The sequence below is a fragment of the Malus sylvestris genome, chromosome 13 (assembly GCF_916048215.2).
Source record: "Malus sylvestris chromosome 13, drMalSylv7.2, whole genome shotgun sequence".
NCBI classification, from domain to species: Eukaryota; Viridiplantae; Streptophyta; class Magnoliopsida; order Rosales; family Rosaceae; genus Malus; species Malus sylvestris.
In genome coordinates, this window is record NC_062272.1 from 23,131,104 (window position 1) to 23,145,705 (window position 14,602).

Genomic DNA, 14,602 nt, shown 5'->3' on the forward strand with positions numbered 1-14,602 from the left:
AAACTTGAATTAGCTTCACACTATCTTGATGAAGAGTGTGTGAAGCTTTTATATGTTTTGGTGTTGAAATTTTGTATTGTAGGTGAAGCTTTGGGGTTGAAGCTTGATAGGTGAAGCTTTGGTGTTGAAGCTTTATAGGTGAAGCTTTGGTGTTGAAGCTTTGGTGTTGAAGGGTTGAAGCTTTATAGGTGAAGCTTTTGTTGGCACCATAAATTGATTTTGCTTCACACTATCTTGATGAAGATAGTGCGAAGCTTTTGAGATTGATATTTGTCCTCCATTGATGAAGCTTTTGTTGGCACCATAAATTGATTGTACTTTGCACTATCTTGATGAAGATAGTGCGAAGTTTTTGAGATTGGTAGTTGAATCCCATTGATGAAGCTGTTGTGTTCCCCCTTCCATTTTTTTTTTTTTTTTTTTGAAGGGGGGAACTGAAACATTTGAAATTTGAAACTCCCTAGTGTTAGAAGTTTGAAGATTTTCCATGTGGGGTTTTCTCATGGTTTGAATTTGAATTTTGAATGTCAATAGCCATGTTGAACTATATATAAGAAGGATAAGTTTCCATTCTTTACCTTACCTTCATTTGCTCATCTTGTAGTGATTTTTGAAGACAGAGTGCTCTTTACTTGAGAGGGATTTTAGCATTGCATTGCTGCACCATCTTCAGGTTGGTAGTCTTCTCCACTAGATCGGATGTTTTCATTCTTGTTGAATTGTTTGAGTGTTCATGTATTTTGTTAAGAACATAATGAACTTGTTGATATTTTCTTCATGCCCTATGAGCTTCCTTATGTTTTGATCATTCATGTAGTGATAGAGTTTGTTTCTGTTTGTTGTAGATGTCGGAGTCTGGAAGTTTTAGTGATGAGGGCTCCCCTAGCTCTAGCTCTAGGTTTGAGCCTGCAATGTCAGGGTCTTCATGGCCTTTGTTAGAGTTTTGTACGAAAGAAACGTTGGATGATCCGCACAATTGTCAAACCTTAGCCAATATTGGTTCTTACTCCATGCTAGTGGGTGAGGGGGTTGTTTGTGACGCCATACCCATATTTCGCTCTGAGTTCACAGCGGACCATTTAGAAAATAACTTGTTAGATAGCGAAAAGCAGCTTGAGGCCCTAAGGCGATCATGTAGTATCCCCCGTAGTGTAGGAATACGTTTGGTGCGTTGTGAAGAATTGCCTTCTGAGCCGCCCAAGGGTCATGTTATGTTCTATACCCAAACATTAGTGACCTTGGGGGTAAATTTACCTTTGCATCCGTGGTTGCAACGGATGCTATCTTTTATTGGTTATGCACCTAGGCAACTCAACCCTGGTTTCTGGGATACCTTGATCGGGTTTTATATTATTTGGATGGAGTGTGGATTAGGTGAGCCTTCTTTCCATCAGTGGCGCTACTGTTATAAGATGCGCCCGGTGAAAGCATGTACTGGTTATGCCGATTGTGCATGTCGGAGCGAGAGAAAGCGTGTTGTCTTTGATAAGAGAAAGGTGTACTGCACATGGAAGAAACGTTGGTGCTTTCTTTATAATGATTGGGAGCATGCTAAGGGTGTCACGCCTGAGCGACGTGTTCTTACTCACTTCTAGACTGTAGGTTGTAATGTATCCATTTTCTCATTATTTGCTATTGTTGTGATTTTCTCTTGCTTCTAAGATTTTTCTTCATGCAGTGACACGAGGCACCATCAAACTCTCCGGACAGGAGCTAGCTGATGTAGAGAAAGTGTTGAGGGTGCCCAAAGAAGATAGACATTTGGGTAAGCTACGACCCTTGTTTCGAAAGTACGGTTTCCAGCCCTTAGTTTCCGAGTGCCAGAGACGAGCGAGTAAGTTGTATCCTTCACTTGATCCTTGTTCTTCCCTCCCTTTTATATATATATATATATATATATATATATATATATATAATGTGGTATTCCTTACTTTGATTTTCCTTGTTCAGTGGAGAAGGTGGGCAAGAAAGTGGAGATTAGCACCAAGAAAAGGAGTGTGCCCATGTTAGTTCTTTCAGAAGACATCTTGTTTCACAAGGAAGCTTGCAAGCACCGAGTGAGACCAATCATTAAAACTAAGTCTCGAGAAAAAGTCCTCAAGGTTGCTGCCTCGAAGAAAGCTGAAGCTGAGGCCATTGGATGTGCTGCTGCCGTAGTTGCCGGGGAAGATAGGCAATTGCTGCCTCCTCTTCCTACTATCAATCCTATCCTTCCTCCAGTTAGAAAGCACATTGGGCAGAAAGGTGATCCTAGTTCTAGCAGCGAGGGTAAAGATAAGGAAGAGGTTGGCAGTGTCCCTTGGAAGGATTTGAAGGTTGCCATGCGGCCAAAGGACTTTGGGTATATCAACAATTGCCTGGCAGGGCGTCGATTCACTTTCGATGAGCTTGGAGAGCCCTTAGCTAAAGATGAATCGGATTGTGACCGGATGTTGAAGCTGTCTTCATATGTGAGTGTTACTTTGTCATTTCCTTGTTTTCTCCTCTTTATTAGCATTATTTTGGTAGCGATGATCGTCTTGTCATGCAGGTCATGGCTGAGTATCACGACAAACTGCGAGAGGCTGAGCGGTGCAAGGTGAAATTGAAAGAGAATAAACAGCTTGTGAATGATGCCAGGAAGACGAGCAAAGCTTTGGCTGAGGCCATCCAAGTCAAGGATCAACATTTTGAGAGTTTGAAGAGACGGAATGGTGAGAACTTGAGACTCAAGGTACAGTTGGAGGCGACTAAGAAACAGTTGGAGACAACTATGCTCAAGGTTTCCAAGGTTAAAGGGGAGTTGGATAGTGCCTTGGTTGAGGTTTCTGAGCTGAAGAGTAGTATCCCGACTAAGAAGGAAGATGCTGTGAATGAGTTCTTGGGTTCCCAGGCCTTTCTCCATGTCCTTAAACCTCGTTATACCCGGGAAGTTCACTTTGAAAAAAAGAAGTGGATGGCTATCCTTGATCGTTATGATGATGGAAGCGTTCTTCGAAAATACCGTGAAGAAATAGATGAGCATCATCGAAAAGGTGAAACCTTCGACCTTGCAGTTTATTCTAGTAGTGCAGATGAGTCTGGCGATGAGGCTAGTGCTGATGAGCAGAGTCATTAGGGTGATGATGAGTTTGGAGATGGAGAAAATGGCGGTAGGACTCAGAGTGATATGATCAGGGGTTCAACCTCAGATGAGGATGACTAGAAGTGCTTTCACTTTCTGCATGTACTCTACCTGCACTAGTTTGTTGTTTGTATGGCATGTGCTATGTTATAAGCCTGAGATTTTTTTTTTTGTTTTGCATGTTTATGAGTGTTTGCATTATCAAGCAAGTGTTTGTATTATCAAGCTTCAAGTGTTTGCCCTATCATTGATGAATGTTTGGCTATGTTTGCATAGATCCTTTGTATAGTCTTGTTGACACATACTTAGATTTTATTTTGTATTGGAAACATTTGCGTTGAAGCTTCAACACTTGAGTGTTTCATTGCTCAGAATGTAAAAGAGTTTAGGGCCGAGTTGGCTAAATCACCTCTTTATTGAATTCATACCAAATGGTCTTTGTTACATAGGATGCCGAACGGCTGTAGCTTAACACTTGTACAATGTGAGTCTATTTGTAATAGTACTTCAAGTGGTCAGCATTCCATGGATGGCCAAGGGTCTTGCCGTCGGAGCTTCTGAGCTTGTAGGAGCCAGGGCGGCTGATGCCGACAACCTCGAATGGTCCGTCCCAGTTAGGACTGAGTGTTCCTGCACTCGGGACTCTATCACAAAGTAATCTTTTCTTCAGTACCCAGTCTCCCACTTTGAAAGAGCGAGGTTTGACCCTTGAGTCGTAGTAGTTGGAGATGCGCTGCTTGTAGGTGACATTCCTCAGGTGAGCCTGATTTCTGTTCCTCGACTAGATCCAGGTTGAGGGTGAGTTATTTGTCGTTCTCATTCTACATGTAGTTCTGGATTCGGTATGTTGCTTGCTCAAGCTCAACCGGGACAACTGCTTCTGTACCAAAAGCAAGTGAGAATGGAGTTTTTCCTGTGGAAGTCCGATATGAAGTGCGGTATGACCAAAGAACTTGGGGTACGAATTCTGGCCAACAACCTTTAGCTTTGTCCAAGCTAGTTTTCAGAGTGCGCTTGATTATTTTGTTAACGGCCTCGACTGTCCATTAGACTGGGGATGGGCTGGAGAGGCAAAACATAAGTTGATGTTGAACTTAGAGCAGAACATCATGAACTTCTTATTGTCGAACTGTCGCCCATTGTCCGTGACTATAGCATTGGGAATGCCGAATCTGCAGAGGATGTTCTTCCATACGAAGTCTTCTATTTTTGCCTCAGTAATGGTTACCAAGGGTTCTACTTCAGCCCACTTTGTGAAGTAGTCAACTGCAACAATTGCATAGCGGACCTTGCCCTTCCCTGTAGGCATTGGGCCGATCAAATCAAGTCCCCATTGGGCGAAGGGCGAAGGGCTGATCATAGGAGTGAGCGGCTCGGGAGGGGAGTGAGGAATAGTTGCGTAGCGTTGACACTTATCACATGAGCAAGATATTCTGATGGCATCTTGGTGGAGTGTTGGCCAATAGTATCCTTGGCGAAAAGTCTTGTGTGCTAGGGATCGAGACCCAGCATGATCTCCGCAGACTCCTTCATGTATTTCCCGAAGGACAATTTCCACCTCCGCAGGTGTAAGGCATCTTAGGTATGGCAGGGTAAAACCGCGCTTGTATAATTGGTCATTAATGATCATGTAGCGGGTAGACTTGTATCGAATCTGCTTAGCTTGGACTTTGTCATTTGGGAGGGTGCCATGAACAAGGAATTTATAAATTGGGGTGATCCAACTATCTCCTTGTTGTAAATTGCACACTTCTGCGACCATGGTGCTTGGTGCTGCCAACAATTCGACATGAATTTTTCTCCCAATCTTGTCTTCCACTGCCGAGGTGAGGCGAGCCAAAGTGTCTGCATGACTGTTTGCTGCTCGAGGAACTTGGGTGATCTGGTAGTGGAAGTGCTTGAGCAAAAGTCGTGTTTGCGCAAGATATGCTGCCATGGAGCTATCCTTAGCATCAAAGTTGTTCGTGACTTGGTTGACCACTAATTGGGAGTCACTGAAAATATCAATTTGTTTAACCCCAAAGTGCTTAGCCAAATGTAAGGCTGCTAGAAGGGCTTCGTATTCGGCCTCGTTGTTCGATACCTTGAATTTGAAACGAATAGCGTATTCTATCGCCACTTTGTCGGGGGTAGTGATGACTAATCCTGCTCCGCAACCCTGTTGATTGGATGAGCCATCAACATACAGACTCTATGCTAGGGTTGTTGATTCTATCTTCTGAGTTTCCGATGGTAATGAAGCTACTGCTTCAGGTGTAGAAGCAATGTCAACAGGATATGTGAATTCGACGATGAAATCTGCTACTGCTTAACCCTTTTCGGCTGGTAGGAGATGTCAAACTCACCCAATTCTATCGCCCATTTGATTATTCGCCCAGACGTGTCAGGACTCTGGAGTATCTATCGAAGAGGGTGATTGGTAAGCACGATGATGGCGTGTGCTTGGAAATAAGGGCGAAGTTTTTTAGCAGACATGACCAATGCTAGAGCTAATTTCTCAATGTTGGAGTATTGTGTCTCCGCATCTTGTAGGGCCTTGCTAGCGTAGTAGACGGGCCGTACGACACCATTGTCCTTTCGAATAAGAACAGAACTGACAGCTGAAGCCGAAACCGATAGATAGATAATGAGAGTGTCACTAACTTTTGGTTTGGAGAGTAGAGGGGCTTTACTCATGTACTCTTTGAGGTTCCTGAATGCCTTGGCACATTCCTCCGTCCATGTAATGTCCTTCTTATTTCCCTTGAGTGCTTTGAAGAAAGGAGCACATCTGTCTGTGGCCTTAGAGATGAATCTGGTTAAGGCTGCCACCTTGCCAGTAAGGCTTTGGATGTCTTTTGAAGTTACTGGCTCTTTCATGTCGAGGATTGCTTTGATCTTTTTGGGGTTAGCTTCAATGCCTCGTTGGCTAATCATGAAGCCTAAGAATTTGCCAGAGCCCACGCCGAAGGCACATTTGTTGGGGTTCAACCTCATTCGATACCTCTTCAGAATGGTGAAGGTTTCATATAGGTTGGTGATATGCTGGTCGGCATGTTTGCTCTTGACTAACATATCGTCAACATAAACTTCCATGCTCTTTCCGATTTGTTCGGTAAACATTGAATTAACTAGCCTCTGATAAGTTGCCTCTGCATTCTTTAGACCGAAGGGCATGACTTTGTAGCAATATAGTCCCCTGTCAGTAGTGAAGGCTGTGTGTTCTTGGTCTGAGGGGTTCATGAGGATTTGGTTGTATCCTGAATAAGCGTCCATGAAGCTCAAGAGCTCACACCCTGCCATAGAATCTATAAGTCTATCAATGAGAGGAAGGGGGAAACTATCCTTTAGGCATCATTTGTTTAGGTCGGTGTAGTCGACACACATTCTCCACAAGACCTTTTGAAGTAGGAGACTTTCCTTGGTCAGATTTTTCTTAACAAGGACAACATTTGCTACCCATGTTGGGTAATTGACTTCACGGACCAAGCCTATGTCCTTGAGTTTTTCAACTTCTGCTTTCATCGCCTCGTATCGTTCAACATCATAAGATCTTCGCTTCTGTTTTACTAGTTTGGTCTTGGGATCAATACTCAAGTGGTGACAGATGATATCGGGAGAGATGCCCGGTATATCTTTATATGACCAAGCGAAGACCTCGGCGTTCTCTTGCAAAAAAAAGATCAGCGACAACCGAAGGGGTGGTGACAAAGTGGTACCAATCTTCACCATGCGATCTGGATGGTCTTTGGAGATAGAGACATTCTCTAACTCTTCAGTGGGTTGTGCTTGCTGGGTGAAGGAGTCATCTCGAGGGTCATCGGGTTGACTGTTGCCATCATGAAGATCCGAGTTAGCTTCATCTGGACTGGTCTTTACTACCTGGTTATGTATAGAGAGGGTCTCCTTGGGGACAGGCAGGTGTTGTTGCTTAACTGAAGTGTTGTAACATGATCGAGCACTAAGTTGATCTCCCATGATATATCCATTGCCGAAAGGGGTTGGAAACTTCATCAACAACATATGTGTAGATACCATGGCCTTGAGATCATTGATGCATGTGCGCCCAAAGATGACATTGTATGCCGTCGGGCAATTGACCACTAGGAAGTTAGTGGTAATAGTAGCTGTGTAAGGGCCTGTACCAATGGTGAGGGGTAAGTGTATACTCCCTAAAGGTTGTACGATATCGCCAAAGAAGCTTATCAGAGGAGAAATCGAGCGATCGAGCAAGTGTTCAGCTACATTAAGTGTCTTGAAAGCTTCAGCAAACATGATATTGACTGAAGCACCTGTGTCTATCAGGATTCGTTTCACATCAAAATTTGCTATGTGAGCCTCCACGATCAGCGGGTCGTTGTGAGGGTAGATGATACCTTTTTCTTCCTCAAGGTAGAAACATATTGGATCCCAGTTAGGCTTTTGATACTTGCCTCCCCTGATGTCTTCCACGTGAAACACTTGATGGCCAGGTTTCAAAGTTCGTTCACTATTTTTCATGGCCCTATTGGAAGATTCAGACATGGGTGTGCCACCGCTTATGGAATATATCACATTCACCTGGCGTTGATTACAGTTATCCCTTGGAGGGTGAAGGAGGAACTGATCAATTTTTCCTTCACGTGCCAAAGCTTCAATATGATCACAGAGGATGATGCACTTCTCGCCATCATGGCCATTATACTCGTGGTAGCAACAAAACATGCCAGTGTTCTTCGTGGACTTGTAATCTGGTTGTCTTGGCTTTGGCTTTGGTATCAGGTGAGCTATACTGGGGTAGATGACCGCGCATGTAGCGTTCAAAGGTGTGTATGTCTACCTCGGGGTAGGGCCTGTCTTGACACGTGATTGGCCCACTGCGTTGACTGCCTGGGGACGGGCGTTATTATGACGTTATCCTGAGTTATCGCGATAGTGCCCCTTATTCTTTTTATTAAAATGAGATTGGTGATGATGGAAATCTTTCCTTTTGCCCTGGGATTGATATGTCTGCTGACTTAGTGAAGCATTAAATGAGGCAGGAGGGTGTGCTGCTACTGTTTGGAAGGTTGAGGTCTTCTCATTCGGTTGGATCTGGCCTCCACTCCCTACTTGCTGATAAGGGGTGACTGTAGGGGGTTTCCCTTGATATGTCCTTGCCTCGGCGGAGGCATGGTTGTAAGCTTGTGCCATCACCTCAGAGTAAGTCTTCCAAATGTTGGCATTGATCATGTACTTGAAGAAACAGTCACGTAAGCCTGTCGTGAAGGCCTTAAGGGCGGTCTTGTCATCTGCCTCAGCGCAGCGAGAATACTCATGGCTGAAGCGGCCAGCATACTTTCGTAATGACTCGTCCGGCTTCTGGCGAATAGTGTACAAGTCATCTGCGGAATGCAAGCGATCGATCTGTAAGATGTGTTGAGAGACAAACAGCTTCCTCAACTCTTCAAATGAGTCTACTGTCTCAGGTGGAAGACGGCAATACCAGTTTAAAGCTCCGCCAGAGAGGGTGGAGCGGAAGAGAAGGCACCGTTCTTCGTCGGTGTGTCTCCGGTATACCATGGTGGACTCAAAGAGGTTAAGGTGTTCAATCGGGTCTTCCCTTCCAGTATAGAGTTGTAAGTCAAGCTTCTGCTTTGTCTTCGCTTGGAGAGGGGTGTTAAGGATCTTTCTTGTGAGGGGGCCAGGCCTGGGTTGGTTCCAGTCAGGTATCTCGGCTTGACGTTCAGCCTTCAACTTGTTTACTTCCTCCAGGAGCTGTAGGACAAGGGGGTCCTGAGTGGAGTCGTGCACCACTGAAGTTTTCTTCTGTAAGTCCTCATCGTCTCTTGTAAGTAGGAAAGTTGGATCAAGATAGCTTGATTTTTCCTTGGACTCTCCACACTGACTCCTAGAGTGAGTATGTCGGAATATTTCTGAGTCCCCTGTACCTTCATGTTCTTCTGGAACCTGTTGCCCATTCCCTAGATTGGCTGCTGGCCTGGGTCGTGGAAGAGGACTGAGTCTTTCAGAAACTCTTGGGTCATTGATCTTCGAGCTTATGTGGATGAGATTCTCTCGACGTTGCTTTAGGAAGTCTCGACAATCGCGATAGACGGCTTTTGATCCTTCCACTCCCTTTGTGAGAAGGTGCTTTTCTCTACTTCTTTTGCTTCAGGTTGAAGCAGCTGGGTTGAGAGAAGTCTCCTGTTGATTATCATATTGATGTGTAGCTCGATCCCTATCAGGGATGTCCATGTTGGATATCGGTGACCCTCCGTGTTGGGGGGCATTAAGATAATTGTTGACCTCAACATGGGCGACGAGCTTGTGTGTTTGAGCATGCCTAGCCTCGTGAAGCATCTCGAAAAGTTTTTCATATTGTTCCTGGAGGACCTCATTCTTCATCGCTATCTTGTTGTTCTGAACCTCTAGCTCATCAACTTTAGCTTGAAAAGCAACTCTATTTCCTTCCTGCTTTCGTTGCTTCATACTAGGTCCAAGGGGGGTGTCATTTTGTGTGCTATGGCTTCTTTCGCTCCCTATGTCGGAGAGAGATGCTTGGCCAAAAGAAAGTGTACGAGCGGTGGAAACCAGCTTAACAAAGTTGAAGAGAGTGGGAACAAGTGTCGTTCCCACAGACGGCGCCAAATGTTGATGCACAAAATTAGTGAGGACTTTGGTACAACAGAAAGTGTCAGGTTTTGTGACCTTCGCTTGGTTGCTTCGGTCACTAGTGAGGATAAGTATGTAAATGAATAGAGACAGAGAAGCAAACACAAGACATACGTGGTTCACCCAAATTGGCTACGTTCACGGAGTAGGGGAGTTCTCATTAATTGTGAAGGGTTTACACAAATACATAGGTTCAAGCTCTCCTTTTGTGAGTTCTAGTGAATAGTTTAGTACAAAATGACATTAGAGATTATTGTGGGAGAATGATCCATATTTATAGAAAAGAGTTTCTAGTTTTGTTCTGACATTGACACGTGTCGTGTTGTGATTGGCTTCTGATGTTGACACGTGTCGCGCTGTGATTGGCTTCTGATGTCAACACGTGTCGCATTGTGATTGCCCTCCTGGTTGAAGGGAAGCTCTTCTAGGTCCTTGACGGTATAACGTTGACCGGTGCTCAGTAGTTTCGGGATTGGTCAAGTATGGTACAAACAATCTGAAACATGGTTACAATTGTCTCCCCATAATTTCTCCCATCATCTGAATTCTTTTCATCAACATTTTTTTTTAATTTATTTTTTTATGTTTTCTTTTTTCTTAAAAAGGTAAAATAAATATTTTTATAACTATACACAAATTTAATTACACATGTATAACTTGCCAGCATACCACTAGTTTTAATTAAGAGTTGTTTTCTAAATACTTGAAAATTAAAGTTTTAAGGGTTAATTGGAATGTGGATTGGATTATCGTTATATTGTTAGATGACGAAAACCTTTAAGGGAAGAGATTCTCATTTTTTTTATTTATAAAATAAGGGATTAGTTGTGGGGTCCACACTACATCAAATTTTAACGATCCAAACTATCTATTTTTCAAGTTGCACCTCATAGATCATCTTTGCAAAATATTAGCAAAATTGAAAATATTTAAGACATCTAATTGGGTTCAAAAAAATTAACTAATATTTTGTTATATAAGAAACAATTAAATTTTATCTTTATAATTAAATAGGCAAATGGTTTCAGATTGAATTGAATTTTTGCAAGGATGATTTATGACAATTTGGATAATTAAAGTTCGATGTAGAGTGAGCCTCACACCTAATCACAATTTTTCGAAAAAAAAATGAAAATGTGTTGGATAAAAGGTTGGTCAGATGACACTCTTGCCAACTGCTATTAAAGCAGCTCTAGCGTATGCTAGAGCCCGATAGATAGGCGACTTTGAAGACCCACACGCACCAGCAACAATGCTGACGTCAGGGTGGCGTCAGTCACTTTTTAATTATTTTTGCGTCAGGAGCGTGCATAACGCTAGTGCGTAGGGGTGCGTCGCAGACAACATTTCAGGCGCTGGGGCCCGCTGTGCAGACGGTAAAAATGTTACCATTGGTGGCCACGTGGCTTTTTCTCGTCCGTTGGATTTCAATGATTACTTATTTTGGACTGTTGGATTTCCAACGGTAAATTTTTTTTTGAAATGATGACCACCTTTGCATTTCGCGGATGTGGCACTGTTTTGACAAACGAAGATCACCTTGGGGAAATGTCGTCTGCTAAGTAGTATGGCCCGTGGTACTTACGTCCGTTGACCCAGTACATGACTCTTGGTGCTTTTCCTTGCAGGACATCGTTGAACACTGGGGATTTGGCAAGGACATTAAGGTCATTTTAAGCCCCCAGAACACCCAAAAAAGCGTGCCAAAGCCATGTATCAAATGATGTTACCGCCTCCAAAATGATACTTTTTGCTCATTTTCTATCCCCATAAGCTTGTTATCATGTATTTGGACAGTTTTTCCAGGTCCATTGCATACAGTCGATGCTTCCAATCACTTAGGAAAACCTCGCATCTCGGCCTTCTTCAGAAGCCTTTGCAAGTCCATCTCAGTAGGTCTCCGGAAGTACTTTGCGATGTAGATAGATTCGATTGCAGAGCAAAACCTCATCAGGCACTCAAAAATGGTTGATTTCCCCATCCTCGCTATCTCATCCACTTGGTCTGCAGATGCTCCATATTCAAGCATCCCCAAGGCAACAATAATTTTTTGCTCAGGAATGAGACCCATAACACCAAAAGCATTATTATTTTACACAAAGTAAGAATGATGGTTGCAAACAGCAATCATGATTTTGTTGAATAAATGTTGTTCCATTCTAAAACAACGTTTGAAGTACGTATCAGGGAATGCACTGTTACAGACAAAATAATCATCCAAGAGATCCGTACATCGTCGTTGCCTGCTTCTATTAAGGTTTGTGGAACGATTGGCCCAAAGATCTAAGCCACAGCTTGGATGACTCAACATGAATGTGAGGCTTTTTTGCTTCTTGCTTCGTCATCTCTCCTTCTACACTCCTCATTCTCTTCATCTTCCATCACATTTTCGCCCACATGGAGATTAAACATTTCTTTCCCTTGCTTAAACAATTCTTTCTCTTGCTCATCGATTTCCCACAACATCCTTCAAGAAGACATTGTAAGAAGGAAGCAAAAACTATGAATAATGATAAAGATTTTGATTTTGGTGTGTGATTTCTTAGGATGGATGGTGGGTTATATGGAGGAAAAAGAAAGGATTAGGTTGTAGATAATGCCATGTGGCATACTGTCATTCGTTAAAAATCAGATCGAAATCTATCCTCAAAGATTGTAAACATATTATGACACGTGGCGCGACGTGATTGGTTAAAAATCTTATTGGAAATCTATCATCAACGATTCTGAAAATGTAACGACACGTGGCACAACGACATTGGATAAATATCTTATCGAAATCTATCATAAAAAATTTTCTTCTCTGATAATGACACGTGGTGCAATGAGAGCGATTAAAAATCTTATCCGAAATTACAAATAAAATTATTTTGTATTATTTTATAAAATAAAAAATACTAATATTTTATTACCTATTGCCATGACTATTCAGTGTAGGGGTGAAGATGCAAAAGGTAGTTACTGTTCATTAGAAGCTATTCAATAGTGACTTGTCCTAGGGCCTTTGCAACGCTAGAGTGCTCTTTTTTTTTTTAGAAACAAGGAAATTTCATTCCAAGACAACAACCACCACAAATAAGGAAAGTTAGGAAGCCTGACCAACAAAACATACAAGCAAGATAGGGAATACAAAAGATGCTGCCAACCAAGGCTCACACGTTATCCCCACCCCACAGCAACCCTACCTAAGAAGGAGGGCAAGGTAAACCATCTTTGTTCAAAATCCTCACCAACGAAGATGGGGGTCTATCGACCCAGGTAGAGTCGCTCATCTCCGTTCCATGAAATCTAGCGACATAGTTTGCCTCTTCATTCCCTATCCTAGGCACCCAGGACCACACGCAGTTGATAAAACGACACCCCAACTGCCGTATACGACTTAAAATAGGGTATGTCATCCAACTACAATTTTCAACACTACCATTTAAATAAGAAACTAATTGCTTATAATCCGATTCTACCATGATTTGTGAAAAGTTGTTGAGCCAAAAGACACCCCTTAAGAATCGCTAAAGCCTCAGCGACTTCAGGGCAGGAGGCGTGCACTTCCTTTCTTTGAATCATTAAATATCTTTTCCTCGAGTCTCTCACGACAATACCCACAAAACTGTTTGAATCCCCCAATTTCCAATGCACATCAACATTAATTTTTACCATTTGGGAAAGGGTGGAGACCAGGAACAGTCTTGCTGAACAGTAGACATTGCATCTCGCTGAATAGTGTTTCTTTCTCTCATCTTCATAAACATAGTATAATCAAATTGAATAGCTTGTATAGTTTGCATAGGAGAAGGAGGTTTGAGGTTAAAAATAGACTTACAGCGGTATTTCCATATGTACCAGCATGTAAAGGCCAACAAAGACAGAATTTTCGCCCTCTCCGCCTTATCCCCAAAATTCTCCTTAAACATTTTAAAAAGCCAAACATCAAAATTAGTAATAGAGCTCTTATCAACTCTATAATTCAAAGGGCCACCAAACCAAACCATATCAACCCAAGGACAAAAAAACAAAAGATGTTCAACATACTCCTCACACTCGTTGCAGATTGGACAGACGGGAGACAGGGCATACTTCTGCTTAAAAAGATTCAGCTGCGTTGCTAAAGCACCCTTGATTCCTCTCCATAAGAAATGTCGAATTTTTGGAAGGGCCTCCACCCTCCAAATCCCATGCCACACCGCTGGATCAATATGCCTGGAAGAGGAATGTCAAGAATTTCATCTTCTCTCATGATTTTTCCGAAGCCACCTTTAGCCCAATTTAACAGTATAAGCCCCCTTCCTATCCACAAGCCATATCAACCTATCCTCCCACTTGGAATCACCCACCTGGATATTAGAGACTTCCATACAGTCCTCTTCAGATATCAAATTATGCATAGACTCCAAATCCCAACTACCACCCACCATGTGAATAACAGAAGCTACGTGCATTTCTCTGTCCACTTCTACTCCACTAGGAGGTTTTGGGTGACCACAGTCAATACTTGGAACCCATTTATCAACCCAAAATTTTATTTGATTACCACTCATAACTTGCCATTGCATATCCTTAAGCAACAACTCCCTTCCTTAAAGCAAACTGGACCAAATCCATGAAGCCCGCCCACCCATTTTAGCTTCCAAAAATGAAACATGTTATAAGTATCGCTCCTTTAAAACCTGGGCCCATAAAGAATTTGGATCATGAATTAATCTCCAACATTGCTTGGCAAGATGAGCGACATTAAACTCTTTTAAGTTCCTGAAACTCATTGCCCCTTCACATTTTGAGTACCCCATATCTCCCCAACTAATCCAGTGAATTATTCTTTCTTTTTCTTGTTGCCCCCACCAAAATCTTGCAAGAGCAACATCAATTTCATTGCATAAGGTATTCGAGAAT

General features: G+C 42.7%; 1 protein-coding gene and 1 pseudogene across 1 annotated transcript; one reads left to right on the forward strand and one right to left on the reverse strand.

Moving 5' to 3' along the window:
* Nucleotides 1–1,010: 1,010 nt before the first annotated feature.
* Nucleotides 1,011–3,689, forward strand: LOC126596840 (uncharacterized; annotated as a pseudogene).
* Nucleotides 3,690–13,159: 9,470 nt separating this feature from the next.
* LOC126595375 (uncharacterized) lies at nt 13,160–14,265 on the reverse strand. The gene is made up of 4 exons (XM_050261695.1): nt 14,021–14,265; nt 13,702–13,912; nt 13,536–13,617; nt 13,160–13,452 (listed from the first exon to the last, which is right to left on the reverse strand). Exons 1-4 carry the CDS (start codon nt 14,263–14,265, stop codon nt 13,160–13,162), a joined length of 831 nt encoding a protein of 276 aa, XP_050117652.1.
* Between the last annotated feature and the right edge of the window lie 337 nt (nt 14,266–14,602).

Excerpts from the sequence above, each read along its gene's own strand:
- LOC126595375 (XM_050261695.1), bottom strand. The coding sequence starts at position 14,265 with ATGCAATGGCAAGTTATGAGTGGTAATCAAATAAAATTTTGGGTTGAT. Across the intron at positions 13,618-13,701 it reads TTTGTCCTTGGGTTGATATG|GAGAATTTTGGGGATAAGGC; the intron begins GTTTGGTTTGGT and ends AAAATGTTTAAG. Across the intron at positions 13,453-13,535 it reads GTACATATGGAAATACCGCT|ATGAGAGAAAGAAACACTAT; the intron begins GTAAGTCTATTT and ends ATGTTTATGAAG.